At 45.5% G+C, this 23,798-nt stretch overlaps 1 protein-coding gene across 1 annotated transcript in view; it reads right to left on the bottom strand.

The window, feature by feature from the left end:
* LOC121579333 (zinc finger and BTB domain-containing protein 16-A) overlaps nt 1-23,798 on the bottom strand; it is a 192,755-nt gene that overhangs the window by 69,356 nt on the left and 99,601 nt on the right. The window contains exon 3 of the mRNA XM_041893846.2: nt 8,105-8,202. Within this exon, the coding sequence (XP_041749780.1) occupies nt 8,105-8,202 (98 nt within the window). The remainder of the gene's footprint in view (nt 1-8,104; nt 8,203-23,798) is intronic.

The raw sequence follows: 23,798 nt of genomic DNA, 5'->3' as shown, positions 1-23,798 counted from the left end.
CAATTGCAATTATTTTCGACCCTAAACGTTGTTTATGTTGCATGACTGCTTCACATCACTTCCTGAATATGAACTTCCATGTCTTGTTAAGGGGACAAGCCGTTGTCAAGGAGTTACTCCAAAAATGTAATACCTAGAGATCACGCAAAGTCCTCCAACTGATCTTTGCACAGCCCCTTGAACAACATTCACCTCTCTCTCCCTCTCTCCCTCTCCCTCTCTCTCTCTCTCTCTCTCTCCCTCCCCATCCCCACCCCCTTTCCTCATCTCTGACAGGAGCAGCTCAGAGGGAAATATACAATTCAATGGGCTGTGTTCTGTTTTAGAAAGGCACACAGTGTACTGTAGAGCCCATAAAACTCAAAAACAGCCTCCAGACACTGCCGCAATCACCCTCCATCAAAACACTTTGTCTCGCATACAAAAATAAGATCCGGCATCGAGCTGAATACCAAATCAGCCCATTAGAGCACAGGGGCACTTGCTACTTAGCAACCAAAGGGATTTAAAGCTGCAATACCCTGACAAAGTAAGATCAAGAAAACATAATTCTACAGGGGTATTATGGGCTAGTTGGGAGCTTCCTTTTGAGTTTACTTTTTTGCACCAGAGATGTTTTTACAAAATGACAGTTAATGGACAAGACGATTTTGAATATCGTATTGTATCGTATAAATAACGTTCCTCGTCTGCGAGGTAATTCGATGGGCGCTACTTGTGAGGTTGAAAGCATCGTAAATCATTGAGAATACGTTGACTCCATTTAACTGACCTCGTTGCGAAGATCTAAGGCCGGGGCCAAATGCATTTTTAGCCAACAGAATGAAACACATGTTCTAGGTGATGTTTGTATGTAGTACTACACATAGAATTCAATGAATGGTACAATGAATGTATGTAGAGACACATTTAGTAAGAACAGTTAAAACACACAGATTTTATAATGTACCATATAATATTGTAGGTTACTAAAACATTTACATTTACATTTACGTCATTTAGCAGACGCTCTTATCCAGAGCGACTTACAGTTAGTGAGTCATTCTTAAAAAAAAATATATATAATTTTTTTTTTTTACTGGCCCCCCGTGGGAATTGAACCCACAACCCTGGCGTTGCAAACGCCATGCTCAACCAACTGAGCTACATCCCTGCCGGCCATTCCCTCCCCTATCCTGGACGACGCTGGGCCAATTGTGTGCCGCCCCATGGGTCTCCCGGTCACGGCCGGCTACGACAGAGCCTGGATTCGAACCAGGATCTCTAGTGGCACAGCTAGCACTGCAATACAGTGCCTTAGACCACTGCGCCACTCGGGGGATAGTGAGCTAACTTTAACACAACATTCAGTAGTAATCAGTAATTTACTACAATGATACAAACACTGAAGCACCTCGCCTACTGGCGGAAGAGTCAAGAACCTTGAGAGAATCAATACTGGGTCATCCACAGTGCTGTCATGGCTTAATGATAGATGACTCACAGCCAAAAGCGTCACCTCTCACATTATGTACAGTACAGCCTAGGCCAGAGGTACTCAACTCTTACCCTATGAGGTCCGGAGCCTGCTGGTTTTCTGTTCTACCTGATCATTAATTGCACACACCTGGTGTCCCAGGTCTAAATCAGTCCCTGATTAGAGGGGAACAATGAAAAAATGCAGTGGAACTGGCTTCGAGGTCCAGTTGAGTTTGAGGGGCCTAGGCTATCCCTCTCACATACTGTACAGCCTAGCTAGACCATCCCTTTTTTCAGAGGCTTATAGAGTGCAGCCAGGGAGGTACATTGAGTTCTGGCTAAAAGGGCACAGTTTACTGAGGGAATACTATTTCCAGTCAAGTCCCATTCCAGGTAGATGGAGGTCTTAACTGGTTCCATCCCACCTCTGCGTATGTGTGAAGGGGAACTAAAAAAAAGAAGCCATGAGCACTTTTTGATGAGGAGAGAAGTTGCCCGGACAATTACTGAGGCCATTATAGCCGGGGACCCAATCATCTCTCCTGGACCTTTATAATGTAGGCAGATTTATGCCCCACATAATTCAAGTGTTGTTTTAAATAGGGGTTTAATGTACATCAACAGGTCAGGGAAAGTATTATGGGTTTAAACCACCAGAGAGGAGTTAGGGCACGCGGCCAAACAGAAGCTTGGCCCATTTATCCATGCTGTCTGTCATCCTGTGCTAATGTACTGGAGGGAGGGAGGGAGGGAGGGAGGGATGGAGCGAGGGAGTGGGGGCGGTGGGCTATGGTGTTAGCTGTTGTGAAAAACATACATGTAAATCACTGGCCATTTTTGTCCATTGTCATTTTTTTCTCTGTAACTTTTTTTCTCCAAACCTTTTAATAGAGATTTCCCTCCACAACATCCCCCTTTCCCTCCTCCTCCCCCTTCCCTGTCTCGAGTCGCAAAGCCCTTCTCTATTTTGGAATATGTGGCTTGGAAGGCAGTCAAGTTTGATTAATTTCTGGTTTGGGTACAGTATGTTCCTGGACACACATCTGCGAGCGATCATAAACGGACTGGAATGCTGGCAGAACATCCAGACCTGCCGGCACAACCATGATGTCATCAGTGAGGGAAGAGCTGGAGCGGAGCCAAGAGTGCTCCGCCAAGCAGCTCCACTCCTCGCTCTCTGCTCCGACAGCAGGGAGATGGATAGGAGAGAGAGAGACAGACAGAGAGAGTGAAAGAGAGGGAGGAGAGAGAGAGAGAGAGTGGTGGCAGAGGGAGAGAGAGGGGGGAGAGAGAGAGAGTGGTGGCAGAGGGAGAGAGAGGGGGGAGAGAGAGAGAGAGTGGTGGCAGAGGGAGAGAGAACGTAGAGAGGGCGCAATAACAGAGAAAGGGAGAGAGAGACAGAAACAGAGAGAGTGGGAGAGTGAATAAAAGAGAGTGAGTGAAAGGAGGGAGGAGAGAAAGAGATTGAAAGAGAGGGAGGAGAGAGAGTGGTGGCAGAGGGAGAGTGAAACAGAGAGAGCGAGGCAGATGGAAGGAGAGAGAGAACAGAGAGAGTGAATGAAAGAGGGAGGAGAGAGCGTGAGTGATAGAGAGGGAGGAGAGAGAGCGGTAGCAAAGGGAGAGTGAAACAGAGAGAGAGGGAGGCAGAGGGAAGGAGAGAGAGAGAGAATGGAGGGAGACAGTGAGGGAGACAGAGAGGGAGACAGCGAGGGAGACAGCGAGGGAGACAGCGAGGGAGACAGCGAGGGAGACAGAGAGGGAGACAGAGAGGGAGACAGCAAGGGAGACAGAGAGGGAGGGAACACTTTCGCCGGGGCTTTTCTCTCCCCCCCCTTGGCTTCTATGCACTGTAATGGCAACCCAATGAAGGTCTGCAGTTTGATATTTACAGTTAGCTTGGTGACATGGACCATGTCTAAGACAACCATGGGGGAGGGAGTGTTAACTTTTAACACTGTAAGCCGAGTACGGGTTAGAGCAGGAAGACCAACAGGAGAGGCGATGCAATGCTAGAAATGGGAGCTGAAGAATCCCCACGGTGGTGGGACAAACAGTGAGCCGTCGCAGAAATATCTGGCAACCCCAAAACAGGTGTAGTGCCTCCCTTTTCCTGGTAGTCCAACGGCAGTAATATCCCCCATGTGATCATAGCAGGGTTTCATCGTTTGGATGTAGTGTGTGTGGTGTGTGTGTTTGTGAGTGCATGCATGTGTATTTGCTGAGTGACTATGTTCGGTGTGTGTCTGTGTGTGCACGTGGTGCGCGTGGTGTGTCTGTGTGTGTGTGCATGTGGTGTGCGTGGTGTGTCTGTGTGTGTGTGTGTGTGTGTGTGTGTGTGTGTGTGTGTGTGTGTGTGTGTGTGTGAGTGTGTGTGTGTGTGTGAGTGAATGTGTGTGGTGTGTGTGTGTGGCGAGGGAGGGAGGGAGGGGGCCTGCTGCCTGATCTAATGAAGTCAAGGGAGGTCCAGAGCCGGGCCCCTCTAACCCTAACCCCTCTGGAGAATAGAGCCCAGACTTAATCAGGCTGGGGCGGCCTGGACGGGCCTGCTAATGACACAGGCCTGGGAGTCTGGACGATGTGCACGCGTGGCCCTGTGTGTGTGTATGTTTGTGTGTGTAGGTCTATCAACTGTATGTAATATAATCTAGTCTGAGTGTGTGTATGTGTATTTCTGCCACTTGACTGCCTATACAGCTGGTTAATCTGCTAACTCTTGGATGGTTATGTACTGTAAACAGAGGTTTAGCACTTTTTAATCTAAAAAAAAGTTGAGATAAAAACTTGCTTTGATGGCACATACTGTATTTTTTCCGCTCACCGAGCCTGAACAGCCATGGTTGGGAGGAGAGGAATCATCTCATTATAAAAATAAGCACAATTGTCTCATTGAGCCCAACACTCCAATAGTAAAAATTCTAATTGCAGAGTAATGTTTTTGAAATCGCTGAAATATATAGATGTTTTCCTTACATTTGAGACATGTTTATTGAGTTTAAATGAAATTGCAGTAACAGCCAGTTAGTTACATTGTGAAATTGTCGCTGTAGCTTAAAAAATAAATAAACTGTGCTTTGGCTGGCTGCGCTGAGCCACGTAAAACAGCTGATGTCAATTTGCGCGTTTTCAGTCGCAATTTGCTTTTACCACGTGTAATGATTTGCATGATATTGATAAAAATGAAGCCTGTTTTTTTCTAACTTTGTAAGGTTGGATTACTGTACTTTCATATTTGTATGAGAGGGATAATCATTCACTTTTGATAGGCTAACATACTTCATGAAGACATGTTGTTCGTTTTAGCTAGAGTGCTATTGTCTTGAAGCTAAAATGTAATGAGTGTAGGGCCGAAAAAATAAACCCATGAATTGTCTGCACATGCTTGTGAATTGTTGCATTATTCAATAGCGTAATATGGTTTGGTTGCATTATTCAAGTTTGTAATATGGTTAAGATGAAAAGATGCTAGCTGAATAGTTGTAAGCATATGCTTTATGTACATTTATGTACATATTATGTATGTCAATTGAAATCTCGTCGCAGTGCCTCTGCTAGAACTCTTCAATCTGAATAAGCTCTATGAATCATTTACATTTTACATTTTAGTCATTTAGCAGACACTCTTATCCAGAGCGACTTACAGTTAGTGAGTGCATACATTTTCATACTTGCCCACAACCCTGCCGTTGCAAGCGGCATGCTCTACCAACTGAGCTACAGGGGACTATAACCATCTAAGTATTTGAGGGCCAAGACTATTCCACAACACTCCACCAACAGGGATACCAGGGCATTTCACATCACACCCCTGAATGGGCCGGAGCTTCTCCCTTCCCTGTTCCCAAAACGCTGAGTCACTGTTCCTCCAGGCAGACCTGCCTACCCCTTGCCGGCTCCTAGGCCGCGGTGACATTAACCTGGGGAAAAACACGGGAAGACGCCACTCCTTTATCGGGCCCACAACCCACTGTGGCCCCCTAATCAGCTTACTACATTGGTGCTAAACATCCACTAGACTCCTCCTACATTCAACAGTTACCCCCCTCTCTCCAAAGGCTCAGCCACCAAAAAAAAAAAAAATCCCCACTCATAACAAACAACACAAAAAAAAAAATATGGCACAAGACTCACTGTACATACTGTACCCTCAGCTGTGGCAGGCAGCCCAGACTGGCGAGCCGCCAAGTCCCCGATAAAACAAGCACACAGAGTGAATGAGAGCGAGCGAGAGAGAGGAAAAGGCGAGAGAGACAGGCTGCACTGGCGGAGTTGAGCAGGGAAGGGCAGCGACGGCTGAAACGGTACACATCACACACAGTACACTGTGCATACCAACAAGCATTCCTCCTCCTCCCTCCCTCCTTCTCTCCATCTCTTTGTCTGTATGTCTGAGGCTAGGTGAAGGGTGGTGGTGGTGGGTGGAGGGGGAGAGGAAGGGGGGCAGGCACGAGGGCCTGTAATGTGTCATTTCGGAGAGAGAGACGATAAAAATCGAGACAGGCACTGAGGCCGGGATGGAAAAAAAAGCCTTGAAAGTCTGAGGTAAAAAAATAATCAAAGGGCTTCGGCTCGTCGCTAGTCTCCCCCTAACCATCACTGTCTTGATAGAAGCACTTGTCTGCTTTACGCCAGACCAAAGCCCCAATGTGTCAACACTGACGTGTACACAGCACAGGTTGGTATTGCTCGTTAAGCAAGCCAGGACCGCAACAGTTTCGGAGCTTGAGCTAAAAATACAATACCCACATCCTTTACTCACTCTTCATTTGTGAGGGGAATATATTATTGTGGTTCTTCCTAGAGTTTCAAATGTTTGTAAAAAGGCAGGCAGACGATTGTCGTTTTGTCTTCGCGATGCTGCCAGCCATGTTTGCCATTTTCCTTTTTAGCTTGTCACTCATTGACAGCTTCGATGAATTACAGAGTATTTCTGGAGGGTGACCAAGAATTTGAACCAACATCTATCTGTCAGGCCTGAGTATTCACTCACTCCCTCACCTGTTGAAAGCAGTCAGCTTTATAATTTAGTAACTTCTGCATTGGAAAGTGCTAGTCATGATTCACAACTCTGATGATTGAACCAATGATCTGCTGAATGACTTGGTTAATTATATTGTAGACCAGACATGGACTCAATCAGTTTGGGGAAACTAAGGCCAAACAGGTCTGCCTTTACTCTGCAGCCTAGCTGCTAAAGACTGGTTTCACCGGTGTTGGGGAGCTAGGCGAGATGTAGTAGAACCCTCTTTTGAAGTTTTCTCCAGTCTTTCTTCTAGGCAAGGAGAAGCGTCTGAGCCCGGGATTACCCGGACTCACTTTAAAACTTCCACCGCACAATAATTATTCCCCCAAGGATTGTTTAATTACATGCACCGTCTTACTGTCGCAGCAGGAGTTGTCTGAGGCTGCAGCATACGATACGAGGCAAACTCTGCTGAATTTCCGAGAGAAGAAGAAGAAACTCTTTAAGGTCATGGCATTTTGGCTCTAGAATCCGAGAAACAGGGGAGGCTGGGAGAATGCGTTAGGGTCTCCGACCTGCAGTGTATTTATTACACTGTTGTATTCATAAATGTCACAGCCAGCTCTAATACAGACATGCTTTTTATTATGAATGTCGAACAAGAGCTGTGTATGTGTTCTCTGACTAGCAAGTGTGTTGTCGTGGGGATTTGAACGGGGATTCTAAAATAAACACAATATATTTCCTTAAAGCAGGTTTTTTACATGCTGAGTCGTGCACAGAGCCAATTCACCGGCACAGCGTGAGGAGTCATTCATCTCCGCACCGCAACATGGCGGGAGAGCCGCCTCTGCGACAAATCAAAACGCGTGTTGCTACATCCCGGGGCCCCAGACTCCGGCATTAATTGAGATATTAATTAGTTTTTTCAAAAGTCCTTCATACATGACTGTGTGAGACCAAACAACGGTGACATGACATTTCTCATTTACAAAGAGTGGGGGAGAAACAAAAAACACTGGACTGACCGACTGTTGTGTTTCCAGTGTTGAAGGAAAATCATGTGGTCGTATGTAGAAACATACATAGTAGCATATGTAGTCCGGGTGGGCCCGAGGTTAGATCAGGCCAACACGTGGAGGGGTAAGGGGTGACCCACACATGGTCGGGATCGACCAACAGGGAACCCAGAGTCCCATGGCTTTTACAGACAGTCTAAAAACCATCTGCACTTAAGGCCCTAGGAGAGGAGTTCAGTTCCCTATTAAAAAAAGAAGTCCAATAAAGAAAAAAGCCCAACTGTGCTAAGTAGGCCCCTGAATCCACAGGCTGTCCGTGGCAAGAGTGTCAGCCTGGCTGGATCAATAGCTGCTGTGTGTTGAATTACATGGCTTTTAGACGGCTAATGTCATGGCCCAGGCCCTAACCAATGGGAACAATATCTCCACTGAATGTTGATTTAAAACCACTGCAGCCCGATGTAAATCCTGAAATAGATCCAATGTTATGGGTCTTTATCAGTTCATTAAATCATATGCGCGAGTACTAGTTATCCCATTTCAGTATCAAGCCTTTACATTGTACAGCCAATATTAAATTCCATAATGTCATGTTCTAATATTCTGATATAGCGTAGAATTTAAAAAAATATATAAAAATATTTAAAACACACGTGCTGATTCTTACCTGAGTGAGACAGCAAGTGCATCCTAAGGCGTAGGCTGTCCAGAAAGCGTTTCCCACAAAGCTCACATCCATAGGTCTTCATTCCGCTGTGCAGCTTCCTGTAATGATGAGGGAGAAACATATCATCAGGACATTGTCCAGATTTCACAATCAATGTCAAATTAGACAGAGAGATACATTTATGAAACCTGTGAATCGCCATTCAGCTGCCTACATCACTGTATACTGTGCTGCTCACAATGATATCCTCGTATTGTCAAACACTTTGCTTCTCAGATACTGTTTTAAGACAATGTCACCAACCATTAATAAGCACATCAAATCATAACAGTAAACATAAAAATAGCAAGACAGCATCGGAGCTTGACTTTATTCCAGCTATAAATCACTAAATGTTATTCCATCTGAGGTGTTATCGCGGCGAGCATGCACACCCGTCACAGAACTCAAGCGCAGTGGATGGTTTAGGTCCTATAAAGTGGACTATGATGATTTACACACAGACGTAAAAGGCAAGCAGGTTAACGTTACGACCTTTTATGATGCCACGCCAGTTGAGTCCCGCTGTCAATTATATAAGAATCTTGTTATGGCAGAACCAAAACAGGCTTTTGTTCAGACATATCTAAATCTGTTCTGAAGCAATTAAAGGGCACACAGATTGACAAACAATTGTAATTTTTGCAGATAGCTTCAAATAACTTCAAATACTCTGTCTTGAGAAAGACGCACACACGCACCCGTGCACCCCCACCCGCATTCCCCGACCCGCACCCACACACACAGTTAGCTTTAGGACACATTTCATCCTTCAAGGAAGAGATAAGCAGGTCAAGAATGGCTTGACAGTCCACACACACACACACATACACAGAACGACTTCCAACAATGCAGTGCTTAAGAACACAACACTCAGAGAGAATGCTTAGGTCACTACCCCACCATCAAATGTTAACATTTTCACCCCTAGCAGATAAGCAAAAACATCAATAAAACAATGAAGAGCTTAAGTGGGCCTCGCCGGAGCTCAAAGACCACTGGCAATTTATTTAAAAAAAAATTTATTAGCATGCTTACAGCATTCCGTAATTGTTACCAGAAAAGTAATTAGCTCATTGTTTGCACCTCCGCGCCAAATGATGTAGGTCTCAGATTGGGAAACAAAGACATATGCTACAGTTCTCACATTTCCATTTGTGCACAAATAACACTAATGTTACTAAACTGAGTCGAAAGCTGAGAGAAAATGTTATGTAAAAAGAACGTGAGTGAGAACTATGCACTAAACTAGTTTTTTATGTTCAGGTGAGGAGCAGTTTTGTGTCGAGTGCATTGTACGTCTGAATGAAGTGATAATCAGAGCACTTCAAGCTGGATTGTCTTGGAATCACATCAGACGACAGAAACAATAGTCAGTGTGTGAGTTCTCGGGGAAACAATACCCTTGATAGGGAGATCTGCTAAACTTCATAAACTTCATAAACTTGACACAGCGATCCATCTTCGCATCTCACAAAAGAGCAGAGGATGTTGGGGAGCAAAATAAAAATTGATTGATGTCATACACCAAATCAAAATTGATTTACAGCTCCTTTGTGCTGTGAACGAGATCAGGCCGTCTGTGACAACGGTGGCAAGAGTTATTAAGTGAGGAAGTCTGGTGTGACTTCAATGAAGATCAATTGATGGAAAACCGTTTTGAGGACTGAATGTAAGGAGAGGGAGAGAGAAAACAAAGGAAGAGGGGGGCGAGAGAAAAACTAGAATCTAGCGAAAAACCTTCAAAAATCCTGATGGCTGTCTTAACAGAGTAGGATTTGTGGAGAGACCTCGACAAACAAAAGGAAGAATGAGGCAGCAAAGCCCTTAGGCAAGCCGTAAGTAATTAAAAAGGCCTGTAAACGCTTCCAAAAATAAAAAAAGGGGCCACTTCAAAAGACGAGGACGGGTGAGCGGCTGCGGCAGGAGAGAGGAGCTGGGAAAAGACCAGGGGTCCGCGCACCTTGGGGACCCTGACTGATGCACACAGGCACAACGTCTTACTGTAGGGGACACACTCTGGGATGCTTTTCAAAGGCCTTTTGTTGTAGCCCCTCAATCTGGCCATTGTCCCCCGGTACAGAAATCTGATAAAGAATAGATGGACTTATTAAGGGGACTGCAAGGGGCTGGAGAGAGGGGAGCATGTGTACTGACTCTACCTTAAATGCATGGAGGTGAGGGAGGTGTGGGAAACGGGAGGCTGCTGTCCATCTGGAGAGATAGAGATGGAGCTGAATCTAATTGAGGACCAGCTCGTCTGAAGCAGACAGGAACCTGATGGTGTTAATACCAGACTGACTGAGTGGTTTATAGGGCTCTGTATATTTACTAGGGAATAGTTGCAACATGCTACGTCTGTTCTTCGCTATGGAGCTTAAGGAGGCATGTGTTTCAAACCAAATTAGGCTGGGCAATTGAGTGCGCTCAGTCAGGCAGGGCTATTGCAATTGTCACGGAATAATCACTAGTGTAGCGATTCTGTTGGGAAAGCTGGGAATACCATACCTACACAATGTAAGGCTATCTTCCTAAATTAAAAATATCATGCACCGTAGCATTACATAAATGTGAACACTGCTAAGAAAAACATAACTACTTGAATGAAACACAACCCGCCCTCCGCAAAAAAGTTAATGGCGGAGAGCCACACAATGTTAATATTGCCATTAACTTTGTGTTTTTTATGGAAGCATTTCTTTTTACGGCTACTTAATTTTACAGGCGGCAAACTCGGAGTGACCTTTGCTGGAGATTTAGCGCAGCGGTAGTCAGCAGCCTAGCAGCCCTTCCTTGGGGCTTGTGCTAACAGCCTCCTGTCTCGTGCTGGTGGCAGGTCCATTAGCCTGGATAAAAAGCAGATGATTTGGGGGTGGGTGGCAGTGGACAGAAGGGGAAAAGCCGAAACGACTGAGCAATTATTACAAGTTCTACTTTCTGACCAAGGAGCTCTGACACCTCCGCCAGATGTAACCGCACATAAGACCCCCCGCCCTTTTCTCTCCATGTGTGAACTGTGGCAGCTCCCAATCCCCTCAGGACTAACTCCCTCCCTATGCGCACACACAAACACACTTGTACACACACCCCTCAGGTCCACCCCACGACCAGCTGCTTTCTTGCTGAAACAGAAGATGAGGGGGGTGGTAGTGTGTGTGTGTAATTGTTGGGGTGGGGGGTGGGGGGCTCGTTTGAAACAGACTAACTGTAGTCATTAAGGAAGCTGACATAAAACTCTCAAGCCATTTACTCAGTTAATAAGCGGCTTTGTCCAACAGTCAGTTTTGACAACGGCAATACATTTCAAATTTATGTCAATAAAACATATGCTGAACACCTCATTTCGGGTGCTGGAGTGGCATGCTGGCTCGTAAATCAGACGTGTTTGAAATGGGAGTAGATTACAGGCCTGTGTTATTGAGCTGTTACAGCGCTCCTCGTATAAATCTGAACTTTTTCACCTCGCCAGCTGACCCCTCTGGCTCTACATCATAGCCGGGAGTTCTTCTGACCGGGGGCGGCCCTCGAATCAGGGGTCCCTGCTTGATGACACCTTTAAAAACCACCTGAAACATGCCTTAGTAACGCTGCTAAAACAACAGTCTACTCAACTGAACCGCCACAACAACAAAAACAACAAACTGAGGTTTAGTCTTCTGTTTGGTTAGGTGTTGAATAATCTACATTTTAATATGAATCCGCCTTCATGTATGAACAGTATGGAAACATTTTGAAATTGCATTAAAGACCGAGTCCTTCAAATCTCTTTATTCCTGCATGGAGTTGACAAAGGCTTTCCTACTATTGCACATCAATGTGTTACTATTAACATTACATGTCAGCTCATCAAAATAAAGAATCAAATCAAAATAAATTAACCGAATCCAAAAAGACACACGGCTGCGCTTACGTCTTACTGCTACCACATATATCTCTCCGCCGACACCCAGGAACATTGCTCTCTGTCTTTACCTCCTTTCATCTTTTCAACCCTTTTCCATCCTCTATTCTCGACAGCAATCGTAAAACAACTTGAGATGATGCTCGCACATAAAGGCGAGGGGCAAATGATGGAGAGAACAGAGGAGAGGAAAAGAGGAGGCGGCGGCATTGGAACAGAGGGAGAAAGAGGGGCCTGTATAGATTGGGGGCAGGGTCACCATAAAATAAATTATAATTGAAGAGTGTTTTCCTCAATGTGCCTTGGAATGGAGAGGCTGAGTGGCCTATCTGGGGGAGCTAGTCCCATTAGTCTCCCCCTCTGGAGCGTCCCTCACTCGGGGCCCTAAGAACCACACATACCGTCCGTCCCATGTGTGCACACAATCAGATTAAGGTATTTGTCAAAAGAGGAGGCCAACAATGTGGCAGGGAGAACAGAGAGGGAGGGAGAGAAGGAGAGAGGAAGAGGGGGGGCCCAAGCTGTCAGTCTATTTGCCTCGCTCAACGCTTTTTAATAGAGATCTCAGTCAGGTGTTGACACGGCTCTGCCAAAACATTTGCATAATGATGATTAATCTTAATTGACAGAGTGGCATTTGCACTTGTTTTGATTCTTCCACCGAGCTATCCTCTAGTGGTGGCTAAGGTTAGCTGTTCCTTGCCTCATAAATACAAGGGGAAAAACATGACTATTTATGATATAAAACAGGCATTGTTACATCCAGAGGCTGTTATCACAACATGTGGGTGGGGGATGGGGGTGCACTGCCTCCCCTGCCCCCCGCCGTGCTCCCGCCCTTGACATTGTGAACAAAGCTGTAATAATGCGAGCGACGGCTAGATGACACATCGGTAGATGATCCTAATGCAGCCATAAGTGGCTATGAGATGCCTCTGGCTCTGCTGGCGTTTTTCATTTTGGTATTCTTTCCCCGAGTGCCCGAGCTGTGCCGTGAGGCAAGGGTCTTTTTCACAGGCGTTTCCAGCCCATTAGGACCAGGCGAGCCACGCAGTCGTCGACGCATCAGACAGCGTGAGGGGGAGATTGGCGCAAGATAAACCAAAGGGATAGGAAACAAAATAACAGAAAACAGGGATACAGAAAAACAAACAAAATGCAAAATGAACGCCATCACAGCTCTGGGCATATTGTAATGGTATTCATAAAAAACAAACACCACATCCATTTGTTAATAGTCCAGACTTCGTTTGTCTACTCACTGACAGACATACACACACACGTCTAATCTGGTGACAGATTATGTGCGTGGTGCTTAATATTTAGGAGTGCTCGTTCTGAGGTGTGTGTGTGTGTGTGTGTGTGTGTCTGGGGTAGCGACCGGTCAAACGCCAGCCTCTTTCTCTGCCATTCCATCCCTGCTTTAAACCCCTATTCCTATTGTTTCTCTCACATTTCTCCCCCCCACTTCTTTTTCAATCAAATGTATCAAGCGAACACTTGCCGGCGCAGGCTGTTTATCAGAGTCATCCTGCACATATCAATGAATTGCCCCCTTTCCCCCCGCAGCGAGACGTTCATATGAATTCCAGCCACACTCACACATGCTGCAAGCTCCGTGCTTAGCATAGATGAGTAGCAGGCAGGCTGGGAGAGAGGGAGAGGAAGAGTGAGGAGGAGAAGGACGGAGAAAAAAAAAGAAAGAGAGGGAGCCACTGCCTTTCATCCCCGGTAGAGGGCTGTTATTTATAATACCCAAAGATTACCACCCCAAAATTTGCCTGGGGATACAGAGACAGATTCAGTAAGACAATATTCTTGAGGTAAAAAGGGAAACATATTAAATCAAATGAAATTATAAGGGCGGGTGGGGGGCAGCATAATAGCGCAGCATTAAGGGAGATGTCTGTTTAATAACCAATAATATTATTTCCCATAATGGCCCTGTGTTATCAATTTAATTATTGCCCCTAACATCTGTGTTAGTGGTCGGCCTCAACACCACACACACTAAACAATTCCCAGTCACACTTGGCCCTCATTATCTCTGTCTATGTCACCAATAACCTGTGGTGTTTTTGTTAAGGGGGCTCAATTATGTCGTCCAGGTTAACGCAACACAGCACTCCTTTCATTATCCCTGGCTGAAGCCTCTTTTCTGTGGAGTCAACTGGCTGAACTGGAGGAGTATTAGCCCTACACAGGGACTCTGTACAGGGCTGCGGCTTAGGACCGCCACTCCTAATTGCCATACCTGGGCAAAGAGAAACCGTTTCCTCCTAATCCCTGGTTTTATACCTGTATTTCCGCCAAGCTGAGAAGCTGCGATTCGCCGCTAATCCCCCCCTTTACCATGACCCATTTAAAGTTCTTGAACATTTTCAAACATTTTCTCCCAAGAAGGTACCTTCTGATGGTGCAGCGCCTTCAGAAAGTATTCACACCCCTTAACTTTGACAGAATAAAAATATTCCAAAACATGCATCCTTTTTGCAATAAGGCACTAAAGTAAAACTGCAAAACATGTTGCAAAGAAATTAACTTTATGTCCTGAATACAAATAATTGTGTTTGGGGCAAATCCAACACAACACATTACTAAGTACCACTTCACATTTTCAAGCATGGTGGTGGCTGCATCATGTTATAGGTATTCTTGTCATCGGCAAGGACTAGGGAGTTTGTTAGGATAAAAAGAAACAAAAAACTGTTTCAGTCTGCTTTCCAACAGACACTGGGAGACAAATTCACCTTTCAGTAGGACAATAACCTAAAATACAACGCCAAATATACACTTGTTGCTTACAAAGACAACGTTTAATGTTCCTGAGTGGCCTAGCTACAGTTTTGACTTAAATTGGCTTGAAAATCTATGGCGAGACTTGAAAATGGCTGTCTAGCAATGATCAACAACCAACTTGACAGAGCTTCACCATTTTTTTTAAAGAATGTGCAAATATTGTACAATCCAGGTGTGCAAAGCTCTTAAAGACTTACCCACAAAGACTCACAGCTGTAATTGCTGCCAAAGGTGATTCTAACATGTATTGACTCAAGGGGTTGATTACTTATTGAATGAAGATATAGTAGTGTTTTATTTTTCATATTCTTTTTTACAAATGTTAGAATTTCTCTTCCACTTTGACAGAGTATTTTGTGTAGATCGTTGACAAAAAAAAAAATCAATTTTAATCCCACTTAGTAACAACAAAATGTGGAAAAAGTCAAGGGGTATGAATACTTTTTGAAGGCACTAGGCTTGATTCGTGAAATGTGAAAGGATTTTTGAAAGACAGCAACACATTCAATCAGTTGCAGTTGAAAATACATGAGCTGTGTTCACTGATTAACGCCATGATTTGACATTCCCTGACACATGAGGATAATAAGTTTGTCATTTAATCAAGGCCTCAACGCAGTGGTTCAACACAACCGGTTTTGAACGAAAAAAACAAGGTTGAATGCGAGAAATCACACAGACATCTACATCTGCATGCCCACCTGAATTTTAAGCTAAATACTGTAACATAGCAATAACAGCTATATCCCAACCCCCCCCCATTTTCTATCAAAAGCAACCGGGCTCTTTTTCCCTCACCGCCTGCCGTCTGAAAATAGACGTCATCCTTTTCTATGTCGCAGTTTGTTATATGTTGTTTTCTACTGTTCCCATTTCTTGATCCTTCAAATCTGAGAGGTTAGCGGCGTGCTAGAGCTAGCGCGGTGGGTGCGGGACCCGGGCTATAAAAAGACCCAGACTGAGTTTTCCCTCTCCCATGCATTATTCATGGGCATCACCTTCCATCAAGTGGCAGAAACCTCAAGGATGTCTAACTTTAGGTTGTGCGTTTGAAAAAGGGAAAGACAAGAGGAGCCAGGATGAGGCAACGTTCCCTCTGTGCTGCCTTGTAGAATTTATTCCCGGTTCAGATTACATCAAATACTTGTACCCTCTTGAGTGTTGCAGTTTACATCTACGATGCTTAAGGGAAAGAGCAAGATGGTTTTTATTTTCTACCTCGCCCTCGTTTCTCTAGCTCAGTCATAAAGAGCGACAGCACCTGTTACATCCATAAAGATGACATTCAACACGGTACTCAGAGTGCTCCGAAAAACAAGCTTGTCGTTAAACGTCGAGACAAAGTTTTGGGACAGAGTCAGACCTATGGAGCAATCTCGTTTGGGCTACACTATTCCGCAGATGTTGTTTATGGTTTACTACATTCCATCCAGATAGATAATTTCATATCATCAGTGTCACAACCGGTGTATGATGCTCACTGTTAAGGAGTTTATTTTTGCCTATTGTGTTTTTCTAGGCACCGGAGTGAGAGGCGAGAGACTAGCGCAGACCAGTATATGACAAGGAGGTCATTATTTCAAACTTTTGGCCAAGACACTCAAAATATTATGCAATGCCTCCTGGATTGATTTACTGTAGACTCTGTGTAACCCAGAGCAGAGTGCATTCCAGTAGCTGTCGGTGCTGTTTAAGATGAGGGAAGACCATTTTATTTTATGGGCCTTATTTCTATTACAGCGTATTGGATGACGGTCATTCATATTCTATTCAACCAGCTCAATGTAACATTGATAGGTTTAGGCTACTACATGATACTCAAATTTTCCCTATACCCATCATGAGGTTGCTACAACCTAGCCTATGAATGAAAGTTTACAACGCAGGTGCACAGGTCGAGAGAAATTTGAGTAATCAAGGTGACAGACATTGACACATTCAATACTGCCTTGCACACACTTGCCTGCATCTAGCTGATCTAGTGTAATCATTAGTCCAACAGTTGCAAACAACCGTTTCTAATTGGACAAATTTAGGTATGTTTATCCCTGTTTCGTTCTGTTTGCTTCCGTTTAAGAAACACAGTTCACTTTCATAGCAACCACATACAAACAGCATGATCCATTTCATCGTTGTATACTTCCTTCTCACATCTACATCTCACTTTTTCCCTTCGCTTGTGGCCTTCAGTGCACAACACATCAGCTGTCTGTGACCAGGCGAAAAAACCTTTCCAAGCCAAACCTTCATATCATAAACGCTAACCGCTACACATAGCCTACATCGTTGTGACCATATTAACGTCATAGTGAACATACCTACTATAACTAAATTGTTAGTAAACCCACTACAATTATGCAGTACAGTGTACGGTCAGCAGCAAGCAGTTTAGCAGTTACACCGGCGAGAGCTGGTGGCAATAAATTAATAAAACCAAAAGCTTACCTTGACTTGGAAGAGTTCTAGCGTTGGATAGCCATATCCAGCTAGCTAACATAGCATCCCTCTCTGTTTGAGCCGGGTGTTTGAGTAGGCTAAACTAGCTAGCTGCATTCCCTAGCTAAGTAAGTGAAAGTGAGAAAGAAATATGAAATATAGCTAGTTCTCTCGCTCTGTCGTTTCTCCTTCATTTTTGAAGAAATTAATTAGTTCAAAACTGTTCAACTATTGTCTCTCTCTTTCTCTGAGACAACTACAACCACATTTTATGCACTGCAGTGCTAGCTAACTGTAGTGTATGCTTTCAGTACTAGATTCATTCTCTAATCCTTTGATTGGGTGGACAACATATCAGTTCATGCTGCTAGAACTCTGATAGGTTGGAGGACGTCCTCCGGAAGTTGTCATAATTACTGTGTAAGTCTATGGAAAGGGGTGAGAACCACGAGCCTCTTAGGTTTTGTATTGAAGTCAATGTACCCAGAGGAGGACGGAAACTAGCTGTCCTCCAGCTACACCATGGTGCCACCCTACAGTGATCGAGGCTACTGTAGACCTTCATTGCAAAACAGTGTGTTTTAATCAATTATTTGGTGACATGAATATATTTAGTATAGTTTTATCTAAAAAGGATAAAAGGATAACCCTTTTTTTTTTGTTGAAATTCACTGAGGAGGATGGTCCTCCCCTTCCTCCTCTGAAGAGCCTCCACTGGTGCATTCTAAGAAAGCAGAGCGGGCGGGGGTGAACTTTACACCGCAAAGGTAGTGATTATTAGTAACAGAACAGCTGCATCTACTGTATCTTAAGATGCCGTTCTTGGAAAACAACTTTTACAAAGGCTAATTTGGTAGGTCTTATTTTGACATTTGAGATGTCCAGGGCAGACTGTTTTGACGCAGCGGACCTCTGTAACTGTGTGTGTGTGGTAAACACAGTGTGTGTGGTAAACACAGTGCCCTCCCATTGCTGTGCATCGTGGTCGCTCAGGGAGATTTAGGTGGCAGTGACGTGGCCGTGGGGAAACGCTAGGCATCTGCACTGTCATTCCCCGTACGTCCACTTCCAAGAGCGCCCGCGAGGTCCCAAATAGACGGAGCACACAGAGGCTGCAGTAAACAAGTCTCTCTTGTCTGGGCAGGGAGAGAGAGTGGGGGGAAAAAATCCAGTGACTGCTAAGTGCAGAGTCACCACCAATCACCCACTACTGGAAGCCCTTTATGACATGAGTCGACAGATGGGGGAAAACAGTCAGCGATAAGACCAACGACAGTCAGCGCCGGGCAATGCCAGGAATGTCAACCAGATTGAATTGATGCTTTTCCATACTGACACATTTATATGTGAGGGTCCATTGAAATATAAGTTAATGATGCAGTGTCCGGTGACTCGTGTCATTCTCCATGGCACAAAGCTGGCGCTTGAGCTCTGTTGGGAGTGATAATGTTGCGGCGCATGGTGTCTGTTAAACTGCATTAGTTATAATGTGAGCAGAACCATTTTGGCCTTTTCAGTCTGGATACCAGGGACTAAGTAGCTATTTGGGAGAGAGAGAAGTTAAAACAAATATCTGGGAAAACTGCTGACAGCTTTTTGGCCGGAGGGGCGGAATACTGAAATGCCTCTGTATGACAGACCGGGGTCGTTCCCTAGTCAGGGAGCAGACTTTCCCTGACCCAGTGATTTTAGTAAACGACGTTGAGGACTCACTCCTGATTGGGGGTGTAGAAGAGTAATATGTGGGCATTTGAGGAGGGGTGCTGCCCATCCCCAGTCCCCCAGTCTGAGCAGCACGGTAGTGTGTGTGTGTGTGGGGAGGGGGGGACCTTGCTGGAGGGAAAGAGAGAGGCATAAGAACAAATCGATATGGCTTCTGTGAGTCACTTGCCACTGTGCCTTTGGCCGGGCGGGGAGGCGGCGGTGGGGGGAAATCAAAACGGACACCTTAACAAAACTAATAACTATCAGCGTGGCTGCCCTCCAGACAGACGTGTCAGTTTGTGCTGCTCTGACAGAGAGAGCTAGGTACAGGCACAGCAGGCCAGACAGAGCTGTAGCACAGCAGGCTGGAGCACACAGGGCTGGGCTGCCTGGTAACAACACACACTGCCATAGGGCCGGAGGGGTGGGGGGCTGGAGTCTGTATTAAAGGCAATGGGAAGATATGGACAGGTAAATGGAGAAAGTGTGGGAGTATTTCTGAAGCAGTTTTTAGATCCTAACTGTCGATGCTAGATAAAGACAGATTCAAAGCAAGGCTCATCTGTATGACTGGGGGATGTTCTGATGGAGTCTGATGGAGACTGCGAAATCTACAAGTCCATTATAACTTTTTTTTTAAACGTTTTTAGTCATTAGACGATCTTATCTAGAGCGACTTACAGGAGCAATTAGGGTTAGGTGCCTTGCTTAAGGGCACATCGACAGATTTTTCACCTAGTCGGCTCGGGGATTAGAACCAGCGACCTTTCGGTTACTGGCACAACGCTCTTACCCACTAAGCTACCTGCCGCCCATCCAAGATGGCATAGCAGTGCGGTCGTGTTTTTTTTAGTGTCCTCGTGTAAATAGCCTGTTTTTATTTTTCGTATATATTTCTCAATCTCACTTTCCATTCTTTAACTAAATATACTTTCCTGCAACCCGCCTCACCCAATGTGGAACGGATTCTATATTACATTTTTATCCAGAACCTCTGGCTGAAACTAGCCAGCTAGCCAGCTAACTAGCTACTTGCTATTAGCCACCGTTAGCGGTCTTCACCATTGTCCGTGGCCGTGGCCTGCACTACCTACCAGCCAGCTCTAGCCTGGACAATTATCGGCCAGTCTGCACAGTCTGCACATCGCGCTATCGAGCCAGAGCATATCGGATTTTCTGCCGGAATCACTGAATCACTGGACCTTAATACTGGATCATCGCAACTAGCTAGCTGCAACCGAATGGCTGTTGTCGTTGTTGGCTAATCACCACTAATCACCACTGTCCTGAAGCTAACCCAGGTTAGCCTTGAGCTAGCCTCGAGCCAGGCCCATCTCCCGGCTATCTACCTCTCAGTCAACCGGACGGTACCTGCTAGTGTTGACACGGAGCCCCGTCGATCCATCACGACTGGTCTGCCGACGTAATCGTCTGATGTGGTTTCAACAGGCTTCCCGTTGCGACGACCACGAAGATCCATCTGCTAGCCCCGGCCCGCTAGCACACGCAATCAACAGCCGTGCCTCCAGCTCCCGGACTTACTTATTGCTGTTCACTGCACCTTATGATCACTCAGCTACACAGCTGATGCCTGCTGGACTGTTCCTTTATACAGTACCCCATCCTGTTGATCGTTTAGCCTCAGCTCAAACTTTCGTCGCCATTACCAGCTGTTGTCTTAGCTCTCTCGAATAACACCTGTGACTGCTTTATGCCTATCTCCCATGTCAATATGCCTTGCCTATTGCTGTTTCGGTTAGTTCTAACTATACTTTTTCAATGTAGAGCCCCCAGTCCTGCTCAACCTGTCTCAGATAGATCCTTTGTCCCACCCCCCACACACGCTGAGACCGGCTCAATCGGTGCCTCCAGTGATGCTATCTCTTTCATCTTTACCCAACGCTTAGGTTTACCTCCACTGTACTCATATCCTTCCATATCCTTGTCTGTACATAATGCCCTGAATCTATTCTACAATGCCCGGAAATCGGCCCCTTTTTTTCTCTGTACTCAATGCACTAGAAGACCAGTTCTTAAAGCCTTTAGCCGTATCCTTATTCTACTCCTCCTCTGTTCCTCTGGTGATTTAGAGGTTAACCCAGGCCCTGTAGCCCCCAGTATCACTCCTACTCCCCAGGCGCTATCATTTGTTGACTTTTGTAATCGCAAAAGCCTTGGTTTCTTGCATGTTAACATCAGAAGCCTCCTCCCTAAGTTTGAGTTATTCAATGCGTTAGCACACTCAGCCAACCCTGATTTTCTAGCAGTGTCTGAATCCTGGTTTAGGAAGGCCACCAAATATTCTGAAATGTTCATTCCCAACTACAACATTTCCCATCTAGATAGAACTGCCAAAGGGGGCGGAGTTGCAATCTACTGTAGAGATAGCCTGCAGAGCTCTATCATACTATCCAGGTCTGTGCCCAAACAGTTTGAGCTTCTACTTCTAAAAATCCACCTTTCCAGAAATAAGTCTCTCACTGTTGCCGCTTGCTACAGACCCCCCTCAGCCCCCAGCTGTGCCCTGAACACCATATGTGAATTGATTGCCCCCCATCTATCCTCAGAGTTCGTACTGCTTGGTGACCTAAACTGGGATATGCTTAACACCCCGGCCGTCCTACAATCTAAACTAGATGCCCTCAATCTCACACACATTATCAAGGAACCTACCAGGTACAACCCTAAATCCGTTAACATGGGCACCCTCATAGATATCATCCTGACTAATTTACCCTCTAAATACACCTCCGCTGTCTTCAACCAGGATCTCAGCGATCACTGCCTCATTGCCTGCGTCCGTAATGGGTCCGCGGTCAAACGACCACCCTTCATCACTGTCAAACGCTCCCTAAAACACTTCAGCGAGCAGGCCTTTCTAATTGATCTGGCCCGGGTATCCTGGATGGATATTGACCTCATTCCGTCAGTAGAGGATGCCTGGTTGTCCTTTAAAAGTGCTTTCCTCTCCATCTTAAATAAGCATGCCCCATTCAAAAAATTCAGAACTAAGAACAGATATAGCCCCTGGTTCACCCCAGACTTGACTGCCCTTGACCAGCACAAAAACATCCTGTGGCGTACGGCATTAGCATCGAACAGCCCCCGCAATATGCAACTTTTCAGGGAAGTCAGGAACCACTATACACAATCAGTTAGGAAAGCAAAGGCACATTTTTTCTAACAGAAATTTGCATCCTGTAGGACTAACTCCAAAAGGTTTTGGGACACTGTAAAGTCCATGGAGAATAAGAGCACCTCCTCCCAGCTGCCCACTGCACTGAGGCTAGGAAACACTGTCACTACTGATAAATCTACGATAATCAAACATTTCAACAAGCATTTTGCTACGGCTGGCCATGCTTTCCACCTGGCTACCCCTACCCCGGCCACCAGCTCTGCACCCTCCGCTGCAACTTGCCCATGCCCCCCCCCCCGCTTCTCCTTCACCCAAATTCAGATAGCTGATGTTCTGAAAGAGCTGCAAAATCTGGACCCCTACAAATCAGCTGGGCTAGACAATCTGGACCCTTTCTTTCTAAAATTAGCCGCCAACCCCTATCACCAGCCTGTTCAAACTCTCTTTCGTATCGTCTGAGATCCCCCGAGATTGGAAAGCTGCCGCGGTCATCCCCCTCTTCAAATGGGGTGACACTCTAGATCCATCCTGCCCTGCCTTTCGAAAGTATTTGAAAGCCAAGTTAACAAACAGATCACCGACCATTTAGAATCCCACTGTACCTTCTCCACTATGCAATCTGGTTTCCGAGCTGGTCATGGGTGTACCTCAGCCATGCTCAAGGTCCTAAACGATATAATAACCGCAATCGATAAAAAGACAGTACTGTGCAGCCGTCTTCATTGACCTGGCCAAGGCTTTTGACTCTGTCAATCACCGCATTCTTATTGGCAGACTAAATAGCCTTGGTTTCTCAAATGACTGCCTCGCCTGGTTCACCAACTACTTCTCAGATAGAGTTCAATGTGTCAAATCGGAGGGCCTGTTGTCTGGACCTCTGCCAGTCTCTATGGAGGTGCTACAGGGTTCAATTCTCAGGCTGACTCTTTTCTCTGTGTATATCAATGATGTCGCTCTTGCTGCTGGTGACTCTCAGATCCACCTCTACGCAGACAACACCATTTTGTATACATCTGGCCCTTCATTGGACACTGTGTTAACAATCCTCCAAACGAGCTTCAATGCCATACAACACTCCTTCCGTGGCCTCCAACTGCTCTTAAACGCTAGTAAAACTAAATGCATGCTCTTCAATCGAACGCTGCTTGCACCCGCCTGCCCGACTAGAATCACTACTCTCGGCGGCTCTGACTTAGAATATGTGGACAACTACAAATACCTAGGTGTCTGGTTAGACTGTAAACTCTCCTTCCAGACTCACATTAAGCATCTCCAATCCAAAGTTAAATCTAGAATCGGCTTCCTATTTCGCAACAAAGCCTCCTTCACTCATGCTGCTAAACATGCCCTCGTAAAACTGACTATCCTACCGATCCTTGACTTCGGCGATGTCATTTACAAAATAGCTTCCAACACTCTACTCAGCAAATTGGATGTAGTCTATTACAGTGCCATCCGTTTTGTCACCAAAGCCCCATATACTACCCACCATTGTGACCTGTACGCTCTCGTTGGCTGGCTCTCACTAAATATTCGTCACCAAACCCACTGGCTCCAGGCCATCTATAAATCCCTTCTAGGCAAATCCCTGCCTTATCTTAGCTCATTGGTCACCATAGCAACACCCACCCGTAGTATGCGTTCCAGCAGGTATATCTCACTGGTCATCCCCAAAG

The sequence above is a fragment of the Coregonus clupeaformis genome, chromosome 13, assembly GCF_020615455.1.
Source record: "Coregonus clupeaformis isolate EN_2021a chromosome 13, ASM2061545v1, whole genome shotgun sequence".
Lineage (NCBI taxonomy): Eukaryota > Metazoa > Chordata > Actinopteri > Salmoniformes > Salmonidae > Coregonus > Coregonus clupeaformis.
Note: the sequence above shows the minus strand (reverse complement) of the source record. Positions and strands in the feature narration are given on the sequence as shown.